The sequence below is a fragment of the Dipteris shenzhenensis genome, chromosome 11 (assembly GCF_047967505.1).
Source record: "Dipteris shenzhenensis isolate YYH24624 ecotype China chromosome 11, Dip_SZ_1.0, whole genome shotgun sequence".
Taxonomy (NCBI): Eukaryota; Viridiplantae; Streptophyta; class Polypodiopsida; order Gleicheniales; family Dipteridaceae; genus Dipteris; species Dipteris shenzhenensis.
This window is the reverse complement of record NC_141606.1, coordinates 4,298,272-4,323,616: the sequence shown is the minus strand read 5'-3', so window position 1 is coordinate 4,323,616 and position 25,345 is coordinate 4,298,272. Positions and strand designations below refer to the sequence as shown.

Genomic DNA, 25,345 nt, shown 5'->3' with positions numbered 1-25,345 from the left:
TACACATAAAACACCCGATGGAATTTATTATGGCAATAACTTAAAACTAAGCAAGTTTGATTCATTGAAAATGGTACCTAATGTGGATTCATTTTTGAGGCATTTCTCTTTTGGAAACTAATCATACTTGTCCTATTGTTGCACACGCTATTGAATCAGCATCTAAGAGCGACAAGAATACACCAAGGACGATAAAATCTTACTGCACAAAAGGTTTTGACCCGAGTCTTGACCCGAGGCCAAAAAGCAAAATCCCTCATCTAATTGTTGCAAGCATGCTTCGAGTCGCACAAAGGCACATGAGACATGCAAAATTCAGGTTTGAAGGTTTTCGTGAGCGTGCACCACTGAGGCGTCTTGAGCAGCCATATAAAGCAGCTGAGAACGGCTGGCAGCAAATAGCAGAAGCACATCGCCTTTTGGGCACAAAGTCGCAAAAGGCAGTTCTATGGAGTAGTGGCCAATGAGCTCAGCAACTGGGCAAGGGATGCTAGTGCTTAGGTAGCGAGAAAGATCTCCAAGGGGGTTGCATCGAAGAGTTGTAGCACACGAGCTGCAAGAAAAACTTCTGGCGGGAGAGGCTGAAGTAGAGCTTGAAGAAGCTCACAAAGCCCCACGTTCAGTAAAGCTCGAAGCAGGAGCTCAAGCGCACCATAAGCAAAAAGGTTTTACAAAGCTTAGCAAGCCAGCGTGTTTGCAAACAAGAAGAACTAGAACATGCCACACAAAGAAGCCAAAGCCAAGGTGCGCGAAGCTACGCCTTCTCTCCCTCAGTTAAGGCACTCAATAGCATATGGGCAACATTTCTTTGAAGTTTAGGTGTTTGCCAACGATGGATTGCCTAGACTTTTGCTAGAGTACATTTGCTCCACCTCCAAGTATTGCTGGAGAGCCTTTGCAAGTCAGGCCCATTCCCTAAGCATTGCCTTGCCTTGTGCTAGAGCTTTACCTTACAAGTCGCAGCTCTATTATAGCTCTGCTAACTTCTGCCAAAATGACCCGCTACCCCATCAAGCTAGCTAATTCACTCTTCCAAAGAGTTGCTCTCTCCCAAGTCACTCCAACGTTTTTCACAAACTTATTGCGGGCATATCACAATAGTTTGGCGGTATAAATGGTCCACACCTTCCCCTCTCTCTCTCTCTCTCTCTCTCTCTCTCTCTCTCTGTGCTCGTGGAAGATTCCCTTCTCAATAAGGGCTTTTCTCTGTACGCATTTTGCTGCCATCCTGCAAAACTGCAACATGATTATCTTTGCGTAATTACTTTCTCATGATTGCATTTCATTCCATTGGATCGACATTATCCTTGCACACGTTATACATTGTGTAATTTGGAGTGTCTATCAGTACTACGTAACTTGAAAGGGATACGAGAGTGGAGACACATCCTTCCACAAGTAATTTGGAGTGATCTATTATTAGTACATAACGTGAAAGAGATATGAGACACATGACAAATGCTGTTCCAATGGGGATGCCCCCACAAGCGCCCATGGAGTTTATCCAGAACCCATCACAAAGCTAAAATGCACTTATGACAGGTTGAGACCATCAGCAATTATTCGATATCTTAAATGACCATAACATTACATTCCTTTAAAAGGCGGCAAAAATTGTGTCAGACTTTCCCTGTACTTCGAGCAACTGCAGGCTATCTAGTAAGTCCCATGGGCTGCTAATTTCCATGAACCAATGCGATGTAGCTTGCATTGCTGGTCCAACGGTTGATCATAATGTGCAATTTCACAAGATCCTCTATGATTAATCTTCATTACTTTCTATTTTTTAGCTAAAGGCTTCATCTAAAATTGTGGAAACCTTTCAAACTAGTAATAATACATTTATGTCTGCCATTAATTAGATCATCCAAATTATTTCCTTGTACAACTCTTGAGGTTCCCTCTTTCTTTCAAACAAAAAATCAAGCATTCCTTCAACTAACCAGACACCAGGCCCTACAAAGGATTACATCTGACAGGAAAGGAAATTCCACCCAGGTTTACGTTTTCAGGGTAACATAACTTGACCCATACTGCAGCTCTCAGGCTAGCGCACAAAGTAGCCCAACAAGCATTAACTACTTAGCAGTCTAGTGTGTTTCTATTTCACCGGATATAAACAGATCACCATGTGTTAATAGTAATCACCAGTCCCATAGATCCTGAAGGGTCTCAAGACTTTATCAATCATATCATATCATCTCTCTCTCTCTCTCTCTCTCTCTCTCTCTCTCTCTCTTTCACACACACACACACACACACATATCAGGTAATAAGGGAGCCCTTGCCAGTCCCATAGATACTGAAGGGTCTCAAGACTTTATCAATCATATCGTATCATCTCTCTCTCTCTCTCTCTCTCTCTCTCTCTCTCACACACACACACACACACACACACACACACACATCAAGTAATAAGGGAGCCCTTGCCGCCCTGCATCTCCCCTCAATACTCCTCCGCTCAGCTCCTATTCTCTGCGCTCCGCTCCCTCCCCTGAATGGCTCATAAACAACAGCCACTCCTGAAGCAGTAACAGGGAAGTGGGCCAAAACTCTTCCCTGCCCATGCCCCTCCCTGCAAGGGGCTACTGCTTGGCAGAGCCCAAAACAAAAAGCCTACACCTTGACGGCCACACAAACATCTACAGCAAAATATCATGTTCTATAAGATTTCAAAATGCCAGTACATGTCAGGCCCAAGCAAACATTGCCCATAATTATCTTGCATCTCGGCCAGAGTCTCAATTTACTATCAAAATTTGCAGACCTGTCATGCTGCTATCGCATGTCCCCATATAGAACTACAAGCAGAGAGAGATCGAAGGTATCATATACCTCAGACCTCTGCATTTGTATAAATCAGCTCCAAAGTCTTCTCAGGACATTCAAAGAATCCTGGAAGCAGGCACCACGAACTGCAATTTGCACATGAGACTAGATACTGCCCTGACTAAAAGAAACCCTGCACAGGTATCTAAGCGACAGCTCAGAAGCCTAATCATGAAAGTAATGTGCACAAGTAATGTGCTTCGTTACGAATTAACAGTGGGTAATTCCACCCCCACACCAGAATAATGAGGCAAAATATGCCCTGCCAAAATACCATTTGATAGTGTCGGCTCAACATCCAAATGTAAAACATCTACCACAATGCCAGGCATTTGAAAAAAGCCAGCCAATCCAATAGCTTGGCATGAACAAAAAACTCTTCCAATGTGGGTGGACCCAGACCACACATAAATTCTCTCCTGATGATATTTACAGGCCGCCATGATTATAAATGAGAAAAATGTTTGATCTGCACCAACAAGGCCCATGTGAGCAGAACTGGACTGTAAAAATTCATGAATATCATGAACCAACAAGTTCCTTTTCACTAGCAATGCTCTCTCTTCACCAGCAGCAGCTCCTATGACAGGTACATAAATTCTCCCCTTAAACGTCTGTGGGCATGTTCACGACAAACTTGGTACATGACATGAAGATCAGCCTTTGCCAGAGGAAAGAAACGATTCATACAGTAAATCCACTGTTCACCTGCAGATACTCTGGACCACACCAACTCTAGCTCCTTTGTCAATGTAATTTGAATATAAGAGCAGAAGAACCTCTGCTGCAACAATTCCAGCTAATCCCTATCATACTGATCGCTTCACCAAGGAATGTGTCTTGGGTGAATACCAAATCCTTTGATTTTGAGTCCATCCTCCAGAAAGCACCCCGTTGTGTCCACTAAGCTGGCTCTGAACGTAGAAAAATCGCCTTGAGTTCAGCATTTGGGACTTTCAACACAGCCAATGATTTGAAGTGAGCTAGCCGGCAAAAGCATTGCCAGCGCTTCTAAGTACTACTAGAAGGAAGTGAAGATCCTGAACCAGGTTCTGAATGTGCACCACCACCTTCACTCCACCCAGCACCACGTCTCACATCTTCACCACCAGCCTCAGATGAACAGTCAACTCTGTGCAAGGCCTCATCATCTTGCAGGCACAGGGATGAAGTGCTATCATCAGGCTCTCTCAGATGCATGGTCAAATCAACAGAATCAGAAGATGCAATCGCAACTGCCCAGCCTGTCAGGAAAACAAATATATGCTATTCAAACATCTGTTCAGAGAAGCAACATCAAACTCCAAAAGTAACAAAGTAAGAAGATGCACGCATACTTCATGCATACTTACGTTCAGAAAGAAAGCTAGCAATGGCCGCAAAATGTGGAGCTCGATTCAGGTCCCCCCCTGTTGGGGCCTCAGCCCCATCTCCCACTCTGCACTGGCGATCAAAAGACTCCTCGTGAGAAACAGATGTCACAAAAGCATCAGATTCAAAAGACCTACTACAGGATCCGTCAGCACCATCAGAAACTGCAGCCTCTTGAAAATCTTGTCCTTGGGTGCTTCCTGTGTGGACAGAACTACAAGCATCCTCATTACCGTTGAGCACCTGTAAGTGTGACTGAATGGCAGTGCTACTTATAAGATCAGGACTACTTGCCCCACCTGCCTCTCTGAAAAAAGCATCACTATCATTTGTGACTTCTGGTCCATGCTCTTCAACAGCTTCTGTTCCAGAGAGAGTGGTAATGGTAAGGGAGTCACCACGGTCCCCAAGAGCAACCGGGCGCCATACCTTCATTCCCAGCTTGCTCACCCCACTTGGCCATGTGCCCTGTTTTACAAGTTTCTCAGATGATTGATTCACTGGACAAGGAATTTCTTCTCCAGCCACTGTTTGCACTAACTCTCCAGCATTAACAGATGTTTCTTTGGACGTATCAAAGTCAGACGCCTTAATTCCTTGCAAAGAATCTGAAGATACGTTTGTAGCTACGTCTCCACCTGCTGAGCCTGCTGTATCAGGACTGGCTTCCCCAGTTCCCCCTGAAGAGCAGCTTAGCCTTTCCAGCTCCTGTAAGTTTTCAGCATCTCTTGATTGACCTCCAAAAACAGCCTCAAAGTTCCTGAAAATACTGGTGTCCTCAGTAACATTTGACCAAGCATCTCCAAGGGGAATTCTGAGTGATCCAACCACTAGAGCCCAGCTTGAACCATCCTCTTCCTCTGTTGTTCCCCCTGCCAAATCCACACCTGAGATAGGGTCAGCCAGATATTGGTTGGAAAAGCTGTGTGACACTCTCAACTCTTCATGGTGCGCTTGTTCTTCAGCCCCAACCCTAGCAGAGACACTGACAGAAGAATGAGATGTGACAGATTCAAGAGAGAGAGAAGAGTTCCGGCTTAACCCTCCACCAACTTTTTCAGGGTTGGTGGGGCAAGCATCAGGTGAAATAACACCAGTACTTGCTGCATAGGCTGTAGGATTGGAACCATCACTACAAGCATCTTCAGCTATCGTATGCTCTGACTGCCCATCTGCTGTGTCTGAGGGAGGGTTCCCAACCTCCAAAACACCCAACTTGTCCTTTTCATCAGGTTGAGAGTCTGAGGCAGGATTCTGAGATGCTTTTCTTGTCCATACGGCATGCCCGCTACTTGCAGTGGGGGAAGGGCGACGTATACCTGAAACCTTTTCCCGATACTGTCCATATCTAGGAGTAACATTTAATTTAGAAGCACCCAAAAATTCAGAACCAGAATTTCCAGCCACATTGTAAGGCTTTCGTGGGACCCTTTGGCTTCCATAGGAGTAATCATAGTACCTCCTATCGTTATTGTAAGGCTGCCTCTGGTAGCTCAAAAAGTCGTTTGCATCATTCTGTCTCCTCTCCCTCCAACCCCGCCCTAAAATCTTGCGCTCAGGAGGAAAGTTCCCACTGGGAGACCTGGACTGTGTAAATGACCTTCCCATTTCCCCCCTTTGATCAGAGAAACTGTTCTGCTCCTCAGGACCTTGGAAATCATCATAGCTAGAAGCTTGTACGTTGGTGTCCTCATAAATCACAGATGAATCTCCATGGGAAGTATCCTCTCCACCAAAACTTTCAGGATCACCAGCTTCTGATAGAGCAATTGTTCTCCTAAAAGACCCAGTTGAGCCAGGCCAGCACACCTGCTGCTGGTCATCCAAGTCACGATGCAAGCCTTGTTGTTCATCAGTCAGCCTGCTCTTTTTACTTTCAGCTTTACCATCATCACAACCCTCCATTCCATGGAGATCCATCTGGGCCGTCTCCAAATGACTTGGACCCTGTCCAGAATAACCACTAGATGAAGGGCTTGACTGTGTGGCCATTGGAGAATCATCTCCTTCCCGATGGCCAGTGGAGGTTTCTCCAGAAAAGGGATCAAACTTTAAGATTTGAAGACTGGTTGAAGATTCACTCCCCTTTCGTTCCTTATCCTTGGACTCCTTCTGTCTCATCTTTTTCTGCCGTTTTCTTTCCTGAAGCCTTTCCCGTCTAACAAATTTTTAAAAAAACATTTGTGAGTATACAAAACCAAGCAGCACAAGGTAACCCCCTCTTAGAAATCCCACAAAACTCCAACATGTCACAACACAAAATACTGAGTTAAGAAAGGTCTCTAAACTCTAACCCTGGGTGACAGGGATAACTTGCAATAATGATAGACCACTGCCATGCAAGGGGTTGCAGGCCTACCCTTACACATTTCAAGTAAGCAGGTCCCACATCATCATTATTAATAAGGGGACTGCAAGTGTAGGCCAAATGTTTCAACACAAGTATGTTTTCATTTTTGAAGGCATCTGACAAACATCTGCAATCCTTCGACTGACTCAAATAAACATCATATTATGAAAAACTAGAGAACACAAAAAACTCTATTTATTTTTCACAATCATTCTCTAAATGATTCTGTCTGTTGAAAAACATTACTTCTTCTGGGCAGCTTCTTCTTCTTCCACAAGCGCTTTCTGACACCGCAGCGCCTCCACATCCTTGTCATCCATCCAAGCTTTCACCTGATCAGCCACTCAAAAGCATAAGCCCACAACCCACAGTGCCCCTAGACAACACATACATCCAGGGCCAAAAGAATTGCAGATCAAAAGGCTGCAATTATGCTGCACGAACCGTCTGAATGAACAAGTTCACTTACCAGCCTCAGCTCTACAAGAAACCCAAGGGAGGCAACTAGATTCTTGGTCTCTAGGCCAACTCTTCCAGGTTCACTATCAAATATGCATCGCTGCATGGATGTTGAAGTAATACCATACAGCAGGTTTTTTTCACTTGCCTCCTCAAGTATGTTGAGCAACTCCTCAGACTGTAGCGAAAATCTAGATGGCTTATTTTGCACAATATCCTGTGACCATCAAACCTTTCACATCATTATCACAATTCAACAAATCTAAGTGTGCACAATTAGTACACCGTGAAATTTCCATTTCTGCCACTAAAGCCAAAGGTTTCTACATTTCACTGCAACCACAGGAACAACAACAAACAGCAATGCTCCTCACCAAAAGTGATGTTGCTACTTTGACATATGACTGAGGTAACGACAGCAAGCCAGGCTGCTGTAAGTGAGTTGAAAGAGCTCGGACTAAAGAAGCTGCAGAAAGATCCTGGAACACGACAGTGAGACTTACCTCAATTCACAAACCCAGAAAAAATAAACTTGAGGGCAGGGCTTACATAAAAAAGTAAGCAACGAAGTTATGGACGAGAGAGCAAAATGTCACAAGTACTACCGGAATAGATATGTTCCTGACCGAAACAATCTCACAAGCATCTTCAGGTGCCAGCTGCACACATTACACAAAGCAAATTTGAAAAACTGCCGTGCACTGTCGAGTCAACAACAGTGACACTGAAGACCTGCCTTACCTTGTCCCAATATGCTGCGACTTGCTCTCTCTTCTTTTTCAAATCCTCCTGCCATAGGAGGCAGCATCCCAGTGAATATGTTAACCATGCTACAAGAGAAGACAGTGATGTACAGTAAGATTGAATTTCCTTCCATAAACCCCTTACCTTATCCGCATTCAGAGGACGTCGATGTGTTGTCCGCATATGCCTTCGATGATTGAGAGAGGAACAAAACTCTTGAGGACATTTTTCGCACTTCTGCATCTGCACTTTACTTGACATCAAAGGCCAACCAGGCAGTTCTGCAGGCAAGGAATCAACACAGTAAGCAGAGCACCCTCCCCACCCCACAAAGAAAAAAACACACACAAATACAACAAACGAAAAGGGAAAAGACAAACCCGGACACCTCGGTTGCTTTGATTGGAGAAGTCACCACATACCATTAGCCTTGGCTGCTGCTTGCGCAAATGCAACCATAGCTTCTGGAAACTTCAGCGAATGAAATCGGTCTCCAGAAGGTTGAAGGCCTCTTCCAAACATATTGCTGCCTTTAATGCTTGAAGATAATGAATCCTTGATACTGGGACCTTCTCCAGTGGTTGCCTGAGATGCAAGAACCTCCTCCTGCCTAATATTATCTTTAGCATCCAACCCCAATTCCAACTTTGAGCTTTTTAATCCCTTGTTCGTATTTTGCTGATCAATTGTATCAAGCCAATGAACCCACTGCACAGAACTCTCCCCAGCTTTACTGAAAGATAAGAAGGAATCACTGACAATGGTTTGCCTGATTAAATTGTCTAATGTTTCATGTTGTTCCTTTGCCTTCATCTCCAGATCAGGTGACGTCTCAAAAAGGTTTGTGACAGAAGGTTTGCCAGTAGCCTGCATCCTAATCCAAGCACCCAAAGGACACTCCACCAGGCCAAATCCCTAACCAAGTTCTGCAGCTTTGACTCCAGGTTACTACAAAACAGTAAGCAGAAAACCAGTCACCTCACAAATCTGGATGACTAAATACAATACCAAACACATAATGACAACAGAGCATTGCTATCAACATGGGTAGAACCTGAGGGACAATTTATTCAAAACTGGCTCAATGAGCTAAAATTTTACTGCCAGTAAGTTGGAGTGTCAAGTTCTGTGCATCAAACTCCATGGCTTTCAGCCTTGAGCACAGATATTCAGAACCAAGGAGTTTTCCAGAGTGCCAACTCCTGGTCCATCAGATTTGTGAGGCAAATACAATTTCCAGGTAGCTTTTGGTCCACCTGCTATGGCTGCATCTCAGATTGTCTCCTTTCTTGCATGTGACACTTAATTTAAGCAATCACAGAACAAGATGCTTGCGACCAAGAAAGTGAAGAGCTGGAGTCCAACCAGCATTGATTTTCGTTCATGCAGGAATAAATCCATGGCATAAACCCGACTCTAAATGTAGAGTAAGTCCATGCCCGTGAATAGGATCATTCTGGAAACAGGGAGTCCCACCAATAAATAGAAATATTTATAGAGGGGGCATGACAAAAGCAGCAAAGGTAGATTCCATTAAACAAGTGGGATAAGGCCTAACGCTGCAACGCCCTTGTAACCAAGACTTCTTTGAATTGTGTGCAAGTCAAACAATATATGGAAAAGTATGAAGAAGTCTGCACATGCATCAATAAACGTGCGAAAAACCTGGACCCTTTCAATTTAAAGAAGTGAAATATGCAGGACTTTATAAAATCCCCTGAACATCACGACCAAGTAGACCACCTGAATTTAAAGAGTGAAAGATGCAGGACTTTATAAAATCCCCTGAACATCACGGCCAAGACATCGAATCTTGGCCATCAATAATGCCTTCCAAGCAGCCAAACCCTACAATGAAACATCTATAGCCCTAAGTCACACTACGGGAGTGCATATGCCAAATGAACACGTACTGTTCCCATACAAGGCAGAAGCTGATAAGACAATCACCCATATTGGAAGATAGCCATGTATGTATAATGGTGGCAGAGCCAACTATAGATACTCAAATTACAAGCTCTAGCAGGAGCTAGGCACCACCTTAGGAAGTGACACATATAATCAATTGAACGCTAAGTGAAAGCGATGTATCCATGGTGGTAGCAGAGTCAGCTACAGATACTTACATTATAAACTATGGCAGCAGCTAGCTCAGGTCTTTATATACCTAGATGATTCCAAGAACATTCCCAAACTCATCCTCTAAAAACACAACATACTGCAGTTTCAATCTCACGATAGTCACTCATAAGATTGAAAACCATAAACTATGGCAGCAGCTAGCTCAGAGTCTTGTGCATCCCTTTAATGAAATGGCACATCCTCAATACTCGACACACGTACAAACCAATTGAAAGCTAACTCAAGGAAACAGAACGTGCAGCAAGGGATCAAACGAGCAGCAATGCAGCCAAATGAGGATATACACCTCGCATGAGAGCTTCAACTCTAACATCTTACAAGGGTCGGTGTGATGTATCATGTCCTGGTCGCTGAACTTTGCAAACCTTGTTTATAGATTTGAGAACTTCAAACCCTAACAGCATGCCGGGCTTGAAAAAAACAAGGACCCAAAGGTTACCGATATACCATGTATTAGAACATAAAATATTGCCAATTAACAAACGCAAATCCCACAAGCAGCAGGGTAACAAATTCAGGGCGCAGATTTTTCGAATACAACTTTAAATCTGGAGCACAGCGTAACTCGAACCCACTATCAAGATTAATTGATGAAATGAGCATGGCTAAACGATCCATTCGATAAGGCATATCCAAACTGAGATTGAGACTAGACGATCGTTTGAATGTCAGGACGAAAGAATCCGTGCCCTCCCTAACCCTTGGACCTCCCGGAGGAAACACCCAAGAGACAGAACATTCAACAACCGGTCTTCCTCCATCAACAGCCGAAGCGCAAAGAGCGGAAAGTCTTTAACGAGACATTAAAGTCAGAATGAGGCGCCCATGTAAAGACTAATGCAAGCAAATGCATCGGGGGCCGTCACCGCATACTCTGGGGTATACAAATCTAGAAAAATGTGTACGTCATCTAGGACACAGCCTAAGTTTTACCCTGTTCAGCTTGTGCATCTGTCGACGCAGAATTGTCGCAGGTCATCATACTTTGCACATCCTTTGAGAAATCTTTAGGAAAGAGTTATGCGATAATGCCTTACATATTATAACGCCCTAGCGATCTCGTACAAAAGGGATCCTAAGGCACGGGCTTCGGTTGGATCTCGTGACATAATGATCGGAAACAGGCGATGAAGTGAGGAAAAACGTTGGAAAGAAAGGAAGAAGATGAACGAAATCAGCGATCAGGCGAGTTGAAAACCTGAAATGAATACGATGGGAAGGGGGAAGGGATGGGAGGGACAAGGAAGGAGGTGCCGGAGAAAAGAGGGGCGTGCTGGATCGGGGACATACCTGTGACGATCATCGTTGGAGCCGAAGGAAGAGGTGGTGGTGGTACTGTTGCTGCTACTGCGGAGGAAACTGGGGAATCCGGGCGGAGTGGAAGCAGACGCAGAGGAACTGTCGATGGGTATGAGGGATGGAGGAGGAGGAAAGGAGAAGAGAAACCTAAATGCGAAGAGGAGCGAGCGCCATAGTCATGGGAATGGCAATGCGAAAATGGCAACCGCAGCAGCAAAGCTTGCAAGCAACAGAGCACTTCGTCAAAAACCGAAGCGACCTGTACAAACGAGAGAGAAAGACGGTCCTAATTTTGCATTTCGTCATTTCCCCCGGAATATCATTTTCACTTCTGAAAACCCTGATCTCGTCAACAAAATTCTCCCCTTCCACCCTGGCCTCCACGTCACCCACTCCTCTCCCGCCACGTGTCTTGCGGCCCCCGCCATCCTGACGGGAAGTCCCCTCCCTGCCGGAATATCCTCCTTAGCGGTTTTCTAAACTGACGGCGTCTCCTCCCCTTTACTCTAGGGTCTCTCTTTGGCACCACCTTAAACAATGTCGCCTCTTCCTTTATAACCTGGATTTTTAATCCCCTACTTACCATTTTGAGAGTACTTTTTAGCTAGATTATCTCTCTTTTCCCACTAAAATCTTCAACCCTTAGTTCGTGCTACACCTAAACCAACAAGGCAATGCCGTGAGCATTCATGCTCTCTAAGCAAAGGAAGGAGAAGGAAGTAAAGGGGGATAAAAGGTTACCCCCAACCTCTTAATGGCAAATCTCCTCTAAAATGGTGCTTCACCACTCCAAAGAGTCATCTCCGCCTCTTAGTAGTTTTCATTACACTAAACTCCCATGATCTAATCTTGTTTGCTTTTCCATAAGAGTAGACTAAGCAAAACTAAATAACAATGATGCCACTATAAGATGACTGATCATATGACATGTCCTCTCTTAAATCCAACAACCACATATTGCCTCTTAGCATCTAGCTTGTGACACAATGCAAAAAGGTAAGGACAAACTTACCTCAAGTATTGAAAAGCTAATGTTTCTTATGGGGCCCATATTTCTTGCACCATAAGAAATACCCACTTCTTTCATGTTGAAAATAAATAGTCAAATGTAAAACTATAAAGAGGTAAGTATCTAAATGAAAAGGCTTTATACACTCAAGTCAAACTATTTACTCGCCATGTGTGGGAGATATCATCGTGTTATACAAGTCACCTCGACATAAACTTAATGCTCATCATCAAGATAAAGTGGGGCTTATATGAAGAGCAAAAGAAAGTAATACATCCCCCCTATAGAGTACATAAGGCACCTGCTATGGAACTGTTCGGTTTCGAGACAAGCATGAACAAAGCTAGAGGGTGTGGTTTGAGATGCAGGTTTGATGAGTCGCTTCTTCATTGGTGCCTGTCCTGGCTTCCCTCCATGTTGGTTGCAAGCTGGCCCTACCTCTGGGTGCTAGTACTCCTTGCAATTTGGTGAGGAATAACGCAAGTCCAAGTGGGGTTCCACGAGTCAGCAATTTGAAGGACCTAAGTTGGGTTACAAGGTTCAGTGACCCGGTGGTGAGCCACGTGATTCTCGAGGTTGGCTTCTTTTGTAAACTAGAATAGATCCCCCCAATTGAAAAGAATGTGGAAGAGCTAGCAAGAGAGCAAGGGGGGGAAGGTAAAGATAAAGTGATTAATGAGGATGTCCCTCTATTTATGAGGGGAGGGTGCCCCTCCCTTCTTCTTTATGAGGGTAAGAATTTAAAACATATTTCACATCATCTTTATGTAGCCTAGTGGAAAGACCACATGATTTGAGTTCAAGTGCCCCCTGTGCATTAAATTTTGAAGATGTGTCTTTAACCTTAGCTTAATTGGGCGATTTCCACCTTTTTAAAAAGAAATCAATTGAACTTCTCTATTGAAAAACAAGGTGGCATAACCAAAATAGCCCTGATTTAATGAGCAAAAGATGAGTTGAGGTGAATACCAAATGCCTATTACTAGCTATCTTAAAATTAAGCCGATCTTTTTTAACTAGCATTCTTCAACAAAGTGCCACAAATTAGTAGGGCATTACCATCCGATTCCAAGTACATAGACAGTGGAACACTTGGCAAATAAGTGTGGAAAACTTTGCAACCAAGGTTTCTCTACTAGAAAGGTTCACTTGAATTTGCCCATAAGCGCCAAATTTTATTGTTGAAGAGAGGAAACACTCAACAAACCCTGGCATGACGTCTTTGCTCCAAGGAGTAGCCACTAACATGGATGTTAACCTTGACAAAACTCTCTTGTTGTTCCTTTTGATGCCACTTTGGATAAATGACAATAATCTACCAAAGGTGCTTTGCATTAGTCACTCATATCAGAAAGCGATTGATAAAACCAAGCATGAAAGACCTCTCACATCATACAAAAATCCAAACACCTTATCAACTACTTCAGGAAATTATCCTAGTCATGGCCAACACCCAAAACAAGACAAAAGTCACCAAAATTCATTTCCAATCTTCAGTCCTATAGTAGCAGCCTCGCCTGCATCATTACATTTTAGATGTACAAAGTTCATTGTTGAAGGGAAAATTTAAAATGCCACTAGGTCCCCAATCTCCTCGATGAGAAATTGCTTACGTCGATGGCCCTGGTGAGGCCTTAGCTAAAAAATGCTCCATTGCTCTCTAGGTGTCTTTCATATCCAGAGGAAGATGATCATAAGTTTTGGGTGTGAGGCAACTCCTTTAAATCTAATCAGCTAATGAATGACCTAGAGGTCCAAGTAATTGAGGTGCAATTCACTAAAAAATCATAGAAACATTAGAAGGATTTCCACACAGAGGTCTAGGGTTCACATCAGTGAAGCCTTGAGTGGAATTCATGTGACAACACATGAGGTTTTTTGAAAGGGTTGGTAGCACACCCTCTAGGCAAGCATTGGAGCACCCGCATTTGAAGGTGATGAAGAGGTCCTCATGCTTCATGATGCCAACCTTGAGGGCATCACCAAGGGCCAAGCCAAGAAATCCTTCACCATTGTAGATGCTTGCCGTGTCAATGTGATGGTAGCCGATGAAGAACCTTGTGGGGTAGAATAGGAGGGAAGAATCTTGTGGGGTAGAATAGAAGGGAAAAGCCAGTGGCTTGGGGGGATCGGGGATATTGTAATAGTGAAAGAGATGGCAAGGCTTGAAAGGCCCACGAATGAGGCCAACAAATGAGGGAGCCATCAGAGATGGCAAGGCTTCAAAGGCCAACGAGGGAGCCATAAGAGATGGCAAGCCTTCAACGGCCCAAGATGAGAAAGCCATCAGAGACTATGTGAAGGGCAACAATGGAAATGGATGGTGGAGCTTTGCAATGGTATCCATGGTAGCCTTGCCAAATTTCCTCTCTACTAATCAAATTAGTATGAATGTCTCATGAGTTACATCATCTTTGTATACTCTCTTTAGATAGTCACGAAAATCAAAAGCTACAAGTGTGTGTGGTAAACATGTTCGACCAATTGTTGGACATGATTTTCTATAGAACCCCCCACACAAAGTCTCAACTTTGAAAACGTTGCTTTGATGTATTCCAAAATCTTTCGACAAGTAGTAGAGATTCTAGTTATTGTGTTCTAAGATGGATAGCTTTACATTTTGACACCACGAATGCAAGCAATTGCACCTTGCTCCTCTTCACTTTGAATTAACCCACACATCTGTAGTGGCATGCCTTCGTGATGAAGGGTGACCCAATAGCAATTTTTATTCACAACGTGAATCAACACTATTCCCCTCTGTGCAAGCATAATCACAAGCATCTAGTTTGAGGAGAGGAGTAGGGTGCAAATGTGGATCCTGTTGATGGTTTGGGCTTTACCAAGCAAGATCATACTGAACATTAGATTGCAAAAGCCATAGAAGAAATGTTAGAAGCAACGCGATAACAAGCAACTATGTGAGATGTGGAAGGCATACAATACACAATACATAAAGTGCACATATTCGAAGAGAAAGAGAGAGACTGATATAAGTGGTTCACCTAGTGTGGGCTATGTCCATAGAGAAATAGCTAGTCCTATGTTTTCCAGCCAACAAGAAGATCCAAGATATAATCAGTATATCTTACAAATTTTGACCGGACAACTCAAGTGCCATTTTTCATGTATGTTTTGCTTTAGGGTTAGCAAAAAATACATGAAAAAAGTTTGAACACACGTGCCAACTTTCATGTTTTTTTTTGCTTTGGGCAACCTCCCGGCAACAGTAGTAGGGGGGCATTGCCTCCCCCCCCACCCACATAGAGTGGGGTATAAACACGCTTGGGCCCAAATCGTAGCTAAAAACAACCTTTGAAAAAAGGATCAAGATCCACATACAACAATCCCCCACTTGGAGACTGATCATAGTAACTCCACCGTTACTACACTCACTGAAATTCAAGGGATCTGGCTATCTCTCAAATTTAAAATTCATTCTTGAAGACCAATTGAAATTGAGCAAGAGCTAAACTTCTCCCTAGCTATCACCATAGTCAACATGTCTGTAGAATTTTGATGGTGTGTATCTTTCCCCTATCACTGAGGATAATGCTATGGCAGTGCTTTTAAAGAGCATGCCTCAGGATTTTAACAATGTGGTTACTACTTTGAAGAATCTTTCTCAACCCTCATTAGAAGGCATCATTAGTGCCTTACAAGAAGAGGAAAGAAAGAACACTTCAAGAATGGGCAAAATGCATACAGAGGCACTTACAGTGAAGTTTTCAAAGAGCAAGTACAAGCTTTGTAAACACTTTGGGAAAAACAATCACCTTGAGAAGGATTGTTATAGAATCAACCGTTGCTCATACTATGGAAAGAATAATCACTCTGAAAAGTTTTGCAATGAGGAAAATAAGACTATGACAAACCTGGTTGAAGAGAGAACTCCATCAGCAAATAAAGCATCCAACTTTGTGGTAGAAGACAAGGACTTTGCCTTTTGAGCAACTTGTCTTTGATTTTTTGTTTATCATCACTTGGTCAAATTTTGAGGTTCTCTGCCTGGAGTAGTACTCCAAAAAGAATGCTATGTGTTTTGTCTTTTGTAAATCACCTCTGGTCATTGATGTAGGCCATGTGATATGTGTTTGGTCTATCCCATTTTTGTAAACCGTGACCCTTGGGCACCTTTGCTAGCATGAGATCCTAGACATAGATTTATCCTTGACCACCATGAGATGGCCATGTGTGACCACCATGAGATGCCATGTGTGACCACCATATGATGGCATGAGAAACTATGAGACTAGATGTATCCTTGACGTTGCAAGAGGCAAACCCTTGAGGGGGGGTATGTTGGGATAAGTATTGTCAACGGCTTGCTCTATGGCGCATGTGTGCATCTAGGGGAGTCACATGTGTGTGTGTGTGTGTGTTGTAGAGGCACATCTAGTGCTATGATGTGTCTAGTGTGTGACCTAAGTGATGATGTAAGCCACAGGCCCCCACATGGGAGGTTCCTTTGATTTAGGCTAGTCCCACTGATGTAGGGGCTGATTGCCACTGATTTAGGGGAGGTGCCTACACCATCCTCTCTTTCTATAAAATGGAGGTCATTCCTTTGTATCTAATACATAGATTTTGCCTCACTTGTGCTCTCACTCTTTGTGCCACGATGCATCTCTTCTATCCCACACTCCTCTACACTTTTTAGAGGATGGATACTTGAAGCTGGAAAAGATACACATATACATTTCAGATATCATTTCATCATATCTATTTTGGAGGACGGACAGTTGAAGCTAGAAAATTAATTGAAGCTAGTTGTGTCATAATACTTCTCATAGCATTGACATGGGCAGCAACATTATCTCCCTCCATTTTAAGTTCAAAGAACTTAATTTTTAGATTTAATTTGGAAGTATGAGAGCTAGCACCAAACAATATGTCTAACTTGTGCCATGCTTTAAAAGGGGATTCCAAATCTGAAATGTGGTGTACATAGTCATCACCCAAACCTAATGCAATGTGGCATAAGCTTTCTCAATTCTCTTTGCATCTGCAAATGTAGAAGTAGAGTCAGTGGCTTTTCCTGTACCTTTTGTTGCAGTTGATTCACCTTCCTAAGAGGTTTGAGTTCCTTCCTTGACTAAGTCCCATAGATTTTCCTTCATAAGCATAAACTTTATCTTCATCTGCCAAGTATGGAATCCTTGGCCATTGAACTTGTCAATTTTATAAGTAGCCATGAGAGGGTCTTACCTTTGTCAGGCAATGTCTGCTCTCTTACAAAATGACTAATCTTGTGGAACAAAGAAATCTCCCTCACCATACAAATGTAGATTGCTAGAGATAAATTCAGAGAATCCTAATTGTTTGGCATATTCATACCCTATTGGCTTCTCCCAAAGTTTATTGGCTGGGGTCTTCTTCACTTTGAATTTTGTCCTTCTTGTAGTCTTCTTCAAGTGATTAGCATTAGAACAATCTTCAGAGCTTGGAATTTTGACAAAAGATTAGTCCCAACTGAATTTCAAATTGAAAATGCATTTTTAGATATGCTCTTTAGCATTACTTCAATCCTCAAGCATCACTCTAGCATTTACTCTAGCATCAAATGTCCAAAACTGTCAAAAATGCATTGCAGTAGACTAGCTCAACTTGGAGGGCACAATTCACACAACTGAAGAAGAGTTTGAGAGGGCTTTTTGTGCAAAACTAAGGCTTGAATACCCAAGTAAGTTCACCACAAAGCATTGCTAAAATAGTGTGCCTTTTTGTCTGGGAGAGTTGCGCCTTCTTTGACTGTCTTTTCTCTGATTTCTCCTTGCTCTAGCAAGCATTGGCCTTCAAAACTCATCAGCAGTAGGCTCAAGACATGGACCAACTTGAGGAAAAGAGCAAAATTGCATGTTTTTTCACCAGAGCTTGCTTGAATCAGCGCAAGTGGAATACTCTAAATCTAGGGAAATGTTCTAGGCCAGAGGAGCGCCCCATAGTGTAGAAACTCCAGCTGGAAGGCCTTGGCAAAAGTCGTAAGGAATGGAGAGAATAGAGCTAAGCCATTTCTGAGAAGGAAGGAGGAAGAAAGCTCAAAAAGAGGTGTTGGAGAAGATGATGAGGTGGCACTACCAAAATGAGTTCTACAAAGCCTACCAACGCTGATACCAAATGTAGAGGAGTGTGGGATAGAAGAGATGCATCATGGCACAAAGAGTGAGAGCACAAGTGAGGCAAAATCCATGTATTAGAAAGAAGGAATGACCTCCATTTTATAGAAAGAGAGGATGGTGTAAGCACCTCCCCTAAATCAGTGGGAAATCAGCCCCTACATCAGTGGGATTGGCCTAAATCAAAGGAACCTCCCGTGTGGGGGCCTTTAGCTTACATCATCACTTAAGTCACACACGAGACACATCATAGCACTAGATGTGCCTCTACAACACACACACACACACACACATGTGTGACTCCCCTAGATGCACACATCCACCATAGAGCAAGCCCTTGACCATACTTATCCCAACAAAAAGATCTGATGAAATGATATCTAAATTGTATCTTTTCCAGCTTCAAGTGTCCATCCTCCAAAAAGATCCAAAATTGATATCTGAGCTATATATGTTTGGTTGTTGAATGAAAGGTTGAATTCTTTGCGAGACGAATAGCACTCTGGCTATCACTATACAAGCTGTACTTTTCTTGCTTCTTCCCAAGTTCCTCCATAAACCTCTTCAACCAAATCATCTCTTTACTAGCCTTTGTAACTGCAACACGTTATGCTTCTGTTGTGGAAAGCGCAACCACCTTTTGCAACTTTGAAACCCAGCTTACTGATGTTCCACCTATAGTGAAAACATACTAGGTGGTGCTCCTTCTTCCATCTGTATCACCTGCCATATCTGAATCAACATATCCTTGTAGAAAAGCGATTGAGCCTTTAAAACATAATGCATGAGTAGTCGTACCTCTCAAATATCTGAGAGTTCACTTTACAACCATCCAGTGTTCTTTACTTGGATTGTTCATAAATTTGCTCACAACTCCCACTACATGTGCAATATCTAGCCTTGTGCATGCCATTAATTTCGCAGACTTCATATTGGTTGGGGTATTGGGGAGAATAGAAGGCTAGAACCAAGGAAGTAGTGGACACTTGGCCACTCAAGGGCCAAGTACACTTCCAATTTCATTTGCATACATCAAGCTACCAATTGCTGATGCATATGAAACCCTTCATATGTAGTCAATCTCCTGTTGTGTCTTGGGACACATATCCTTGCATAATCTGAAATGATTAGGCAAAGGTATAGAAACCGGTTTTGCATTCTACATTTCAAACCTTTCCAATACCTTTTCAATGTACTCACTATGAGACAATGCCAATTTGCAATTTTTCCTGTCTCTTGTTATTCTCATGCTAAGGATTTGCTTTGTAGCACCCAAATCCTTCATTACAAATGTATTTGCCAACTTTCTTTTGAGCACATTTATATCCTGCATGTTAGAGCCTATAATAAGCATGTCATCAACATACAATACCAAGATCATATATCTACCATTGTCTAATTTCTAAGAATAAACATAGTGGTCTGAATGACATCTACTATAACCTAGTTCTGCTATAAAGCTGTCAAACTTCAAATACCACTACCTTGGAGCTTGCTTTAAGCCATACAAACTTTTCTTCAACCTACATACCAATTCTTACTTTCCGTTGACCTTGTATCTCTGTGGCTACTTCATTAAATCTCTTCCTCCAAATCTCCATAAAGAAAAGCTTTCTTCACATCTAGTTGTTCAAGATGCAAGTCTTGTATAGCCATAAGACTCAAAGTAGTTCTGATTGAAGTGATTTTAACAAAAAGAGAGAATATTTTATCGAAGTGTATATGTTCTTATGTGCAAACCCCTTTACAACAAGCCTTTCCTCCATCTTCTTCCTTCACCCTATAAACCCATTTGCTCTGCAATGCTATTTTTTTGACAGGCAAGCGAACCAAATCCCAAGTCTATTTTTATAGCAAGGAATCCATTTTCTCTTTCATGCCTCACTCCCACTACTTTTTGGATTTTACCTACATTGCTTGTTCATACGTTTCTAGTTCACTAGAATCAATCAACAAAAACATAATTGAAAGAAGGAGAAAATCACTCAGGTGGTCTACTCGTAGACCTTCTAAGTACACTTGGAGGAGTTTAGGTTCTTGCTACTGCTACTGCATATTCTCATTTTTTGAAACCTTTGGAATTTCATTGCTTGTGATTTCATCAAGAGTTGTGTATTCTATGTCTGCATTAAATTTCTTCCTTTTTTGCAAGTGAAATTTATACATAACAATCTCATTGAATACACATCTCTACTTCTAATGATTTTGTTACTTTCATAATCCCACATACAATAACCAAAATCACTACCTCCATATGGAAGAAAGATGCACTTCTTGTCAAGCTTTGTTCTCAATTCGTTATCGACATGGACAAATGCTTCACAAGCAAAAACCTTCAGAGAAGAATGGCTAACCTTTTAGCCTATCCATGCCTCCCCACCATCCAAGGAGCTTGAAGGCGATCTATAAATTAAGTAAACAGTTGTATTCATTGCTTTAGCTCAAAGCTGTAAGGGCAATCCTGCATGTAGTCTCATGATCCTTTCAAGCTCCATGATTGTCATGTTCATCCTCTCTGACACAGGATTTTCTTGTGGTATTCTTGGAGTTGTCTTCTCTCTACAAATTCCATTGTATGAATAGTAATTATCAAATTCTTCATTGTAGTATTCATCTCCATTATCTGATTTGAGACCCTTCAACTTCTTTCCTACTCATTCTCAACCAAATCTTTCAATTTCTTAAAAGTTTCAAAGGCATCAAATTTTATTTGAATGCAACAAACCCAATTTTTTCAAGTTGCATCTTCAATAAAAGTAACATAAAATGAGAACCACCAAGAGATGATACATCAGCAGGACCGCATACATCTGTATGCACAAGCTCTAGCTTTTCTCTATTCTTTTGTTTCCCAACTTTGAGAAATATCACCTCTTTTGTTTTCCATAAACACGGTTCTCACAAAAATCCAAACCAACCTGCTTCAAACTTGGCAACAATTTTCTTGAGTAAAGAATCAACATCCTCTTCTCACTCATGTATCCAAGCCTATGATGCCACAAAGCTGTATCTACTCCTATAGAAGCTAATGCAGTAGAGGAGTAAGCATTATTCAGACATAAATATAATGTACCTACCTTGTCTCCTTTTTCTATTACCATTGATCCTTAGTGACCTTCCATAAATTTCTTGTAAATGTGGTTGTGCGACCTTCATTGTCCAATTTTCCTATTGAAATTAAGTTTCTTCTTAAATTACGAAGATGCCTTACCTCCTTCAGCAAACTGTTGTCTCCATTCTGCATTTTTATCAACACCTTGCCCTTTCCAACAACCTTACATGCTTCATCATCACCTAGATAAACTTGTCCAAAATCACCTTGAACATATTTCCCATGAGGTGTAGCATGAAATGAAGCCCTTGAGTCTACTACCCACGCATCTGTAATATTATCCAATGAAAGAATTAAGGCATCTTGCAACACAGTACGTGCTGCTACATTTTCTTCCTGCGTATTCTCTTGTTGTCCATCTCCTTCCTTCTAAAGCCAAAGATGAAGAACCTCAATCCATTCCCTTTTTTCAGTACAAATGGAAGATCAACATCCATTGGATCACGTGCTCTCAGATGTAAAAATTACAATAGGAAGGATACACTACATAGTTAGCTTGGTCATGATTGCCATGGAGGAGAATGCATATCCCATGGGTCTAGAGTCAAAATTATGTATGCATGCCTCATTAAGAATCTAAGGATGAAGTATCTTAGGCCATCCCAATTTTTAGTACAAATGGCAGATCAACAACCAGTGAATCCCCAAGGCGTTGTCTCAAATGTAGAAATCACAATAGGAGGGATATGTTACAAGAACATCTTGGTTGTCATTGCCATGGAGGAGAATGTATATCCCACGTTGCTTGAAAGACTTGGCTCAAGAGAGGTAAGGTTCTCAATGCTAGGGGAACAAAAATATGACAACCAGGATGGAGGATACCATGGTAAAAACCCCCACTAATCTAAGTTGACTTTCCAATGGCTACCATCCCCAAGGATTTGCTTGATAGGTAGTCTTAAATGTGGAAACACATCTAATAGATGAGAAGATCAATCCCAAGAATGATCAATGGATTGTGAGAAGTTTGATTGAGATCATTGTGGTGATTGGAGGACTAAATTAAGGAGTCTCACTTCAGAGCAAATCCTAGAAGTCTGAGCAGGGGAAAAGATGATAGAGCCTCAAGCGATCAAATAGTTACCATTGCTCTTCAATGGTCAACATCGTCCCAAGGGGTCAAATTAATGTAAAGGGTAGATCAAAACGTTTGACAGCCTTCTCCCTTATGATTTGCCATTGCTGTCTAGCTCTCTGGATATCTTCATTTAGGGTGATTGTACTAGATAGTAAATTCTAAAAAATGTTGCTAAATACAATCAACATTCTCTTCTGTAGTTGTAGAGTAGGAGCCATCTACTCTTTTAAGATGGGGGATCTCCTCCTACAATCTCTTTCTTATGGTTATTCTTAAAGTTTCCTTAGTGGGTTTATCTATCTTTCCTACCCACCAATCCTTGAAGTATATTTTAGAATCATTTAATTTGATCTGTTCTTGCTTGCTGAGGTCCTTTTTAGCACTTACCAATTCTGCTTGGGCATCCACATCTCCAGTTCTGACTTTTTGTTCTAAAATACTGATATTATTCTGAATTCTATCCATCCTCTAAGGCCTAATCTTAGCTGTTTTCTTTCTAACTATTTTAAAAATGATTTGAGTATCATGAACAACCAATGCCCAAGCTTCTGATGCTGAAATGTGCTTAGAGAAAGCATTATGCCAAGCCTTACTAATTAGAGTTTGAACACTCTTCAACAAGAAGAGTTTAGGGTCAGCTTTGAACTAAGAAGAGATTCTCTCACCAGAACCAAAATCACATCTAAGTGAGATAGATTTATGATCTGATAAACTTAAAGAAGATAAAGTTTCTATTTTTAAGGAAAGGTGATTGTTCAATAAACCTTGAGAGACATAGAACCTGTCCAACCTAGCCTCCCTTTTATTGTCCCCAATTTGATTGTTGCACCAAGTGAAATCCCTAACTGATCCCACATCCACCAATTGCCAGTGCTCCTTGCATTCTTCCCAGCCATTTATCTACCTTGCATTAAACCAAATTGAAATCCCCCATTGTAATACAGTTACCATCTGCACACTGTAAAGATTCCCATAATCCTTCCTTTCCAAATCTAAGTTAGGGGCATAGAGAGAAATGATTGAGAAATTAATCTCCTTCATGCAACACTTCAGCATTATCCATTTGTTGTGGTCATCTACAATGACTTGTGATATACCATCCTTATAATGAGATAATATTCCAATGGCTGTACCCCCTTTACCCTCCCCATGTGAAGTGTAATACCAAGTTTTACTTCTATCTATGGATTTTAGTCTATTTTCTAGAGTATCTCTACAAGCCTTGATCTCTTGTAATGCTAGGAAGAGAGGAGATAAGGAGTTAGCTCTCAACCAGAAAGCTAGCTCCTCACTCCTATCAAGGTCCATCGATGCTCTAACATTTAGAGTCAAGAAGGTAAAAACTTTATCTAACATTCTTTTTCTTCCCCTTTTTAGCCCTAGGGTTGGGGTTATTCACTTGGACTGTAGCAACTTTGGATTGCCTCCTTTTATGTTGAACTACAATGAAGGACTTACCTTGACTAGTATCCTCTTGATTTGCTGAGATGACTGGGGTACCCTTCCCTTGATCTTCCTCCGATTCCTCCTCACTCTCTTCTATCTCTTCCATAGCATCCTCTCTTTTAACATCCTATTCAAACTCTTTAGACCACCCAACTTCAATCACCATATTTCTTCTTGATTGATTATGTTGCTATTCTCTAAGATCTCCTCTTTATCCCTCAGAGGTCCAAAGGATTTCTTGTTTGCTGCTTCTAGCAAACTGTGATCCTTGTCCTTACCACTAAGTCTTGTGCCATTCTGATCACTATTCTGGTTGCTCACTGGAGGGTTTTAAGCTTTGGGAATCCACCTTTCAATAGGGGTAGCTTGTTTAGCAGCAGAGGGTTCAGCTTCTTTAACCTTGCCCCACTTCAAGGGATAGTTTTTTACCACATGGGTGGAAAGCCCACACAAAAAGCAAGAGTGGGGAAGGTTTTTGTAAGTCAGAGGTTGCTCCCTATAAACACCACCATTTCTATTAAGAATAGTAAGAGTCTTAGGCATCTCCTCAGCTATATCCATCTTAATGCAGATCTGAGGATTGCCCCTAGGGTTAATGAAGTTTTCCTATTCTACACCCATACTTCTCCCAGCCCACAACATAGAAAGGGAAGTTGATTACACAAATACAGAGATAAATCAGGGAGTTCCACCCAAACATGGATTCTAGTAGATCTAGGAGCATCATTAGAGAGATCTTTGGACCACCATTCCAAACAAGGATTCTAGTAGATCTAGGAGCACCAGGAGAGAAATCTTTGGACCACCATTCCAAATAAAGAGGTTGATTCCTAATGGTCCATAAACCATGTTGCATAGCTCTAGAGGCCATCTCAGGTTTCTTAGAAAGAAAGACAAAGAAGCCTTTATCTCACATTTAAAACATTGATTCCTTTTCTAATCCAGTTTGTTCTGATCCAAGACTCAACAAAGGTAAGTGGGGGTTTGACTCTAGGCAAGAAGCCAACTAAAGCATGTGTTCTCAACCATACCACAGAGTCATGCAATAGGGAGTCATCCAAGAAGGCTATTACTATTTTACCTGTTCCAACTGTTTGATTCTCTCCATCAAGCTGTTGTGTTCTACCAGCATCTTGTTGTGGAGCATGCCTAGGTGTTCTCAGATTGTCGGTGGCGTGACACCTTCAACTTCCTCCTTGTTTGCTGGATGCAGAGAACCTTGACTCTCTTGGAGCCTGCTTAGAATTGACCGATCTATTCATTTATGTTTGCTTGAAGTATCTTTGCTGGCTGAGAGTAGCCCAGTTTTGGACGCGTCTGCTCCACTTCCACGAGCTCCGTCTTTATCAGTTCCTCCTTCACCACTTGAAGTGGTTGTTTTACTAATGGT

At 42.0% G+C, this 25,345-nt stretch overlaps 1 protein-coding gene across 2 annotated transcripts; it reads right to left on the bottom strand.

The window, feature by feature from the left end:
• Nucleotides 1-2,622: 2,622 nt before the first annotated feature.
• Nucleotides 2,623-11,478, bottom strand: LOC147896511 (uncharacterized). 2 transcript variants are annotated; one of them, XM_087381304.1, is made up of 10 exons: nt 11,186-11,478; nt 8,176-8,701; nt 7,898-8,034; nt 7,751-7,798; nt 7,615-7,668; nt 7,384-7,488; nt 7,020-7,226; nt 6,797-6,882; nt 4,182-6,358; nt 2,623-4,073 (listed from the first exon to the last, which is right to left on the bottom strand). In XM_087381304.1, the coding sequence occupies exons 2-10, from the start codon at nt 8,624-8,626 to the stop codon at nt 3,841-3,843; spliced, it is 3,498 nt and encodes a 1,165-aa protein (XP_087237430.1). In that variant the 5' UTR covers nt 8,627-8,701; nt 11,186-11,478; the 3' UTR covers nt 2,623-3,840. The 2 variants fall into 2 exon arrangements, with proteins under 2 accessions (XP_087237430.1, XP_087237431.1); XM_087381305.1 differs by lacking the exon at nt 11,186-11,478 and having other exon boundaries at nt 8,134-8,247.
• Nucleotides 11,479-25,345: the final 13,867 nt, after the last annotated feature.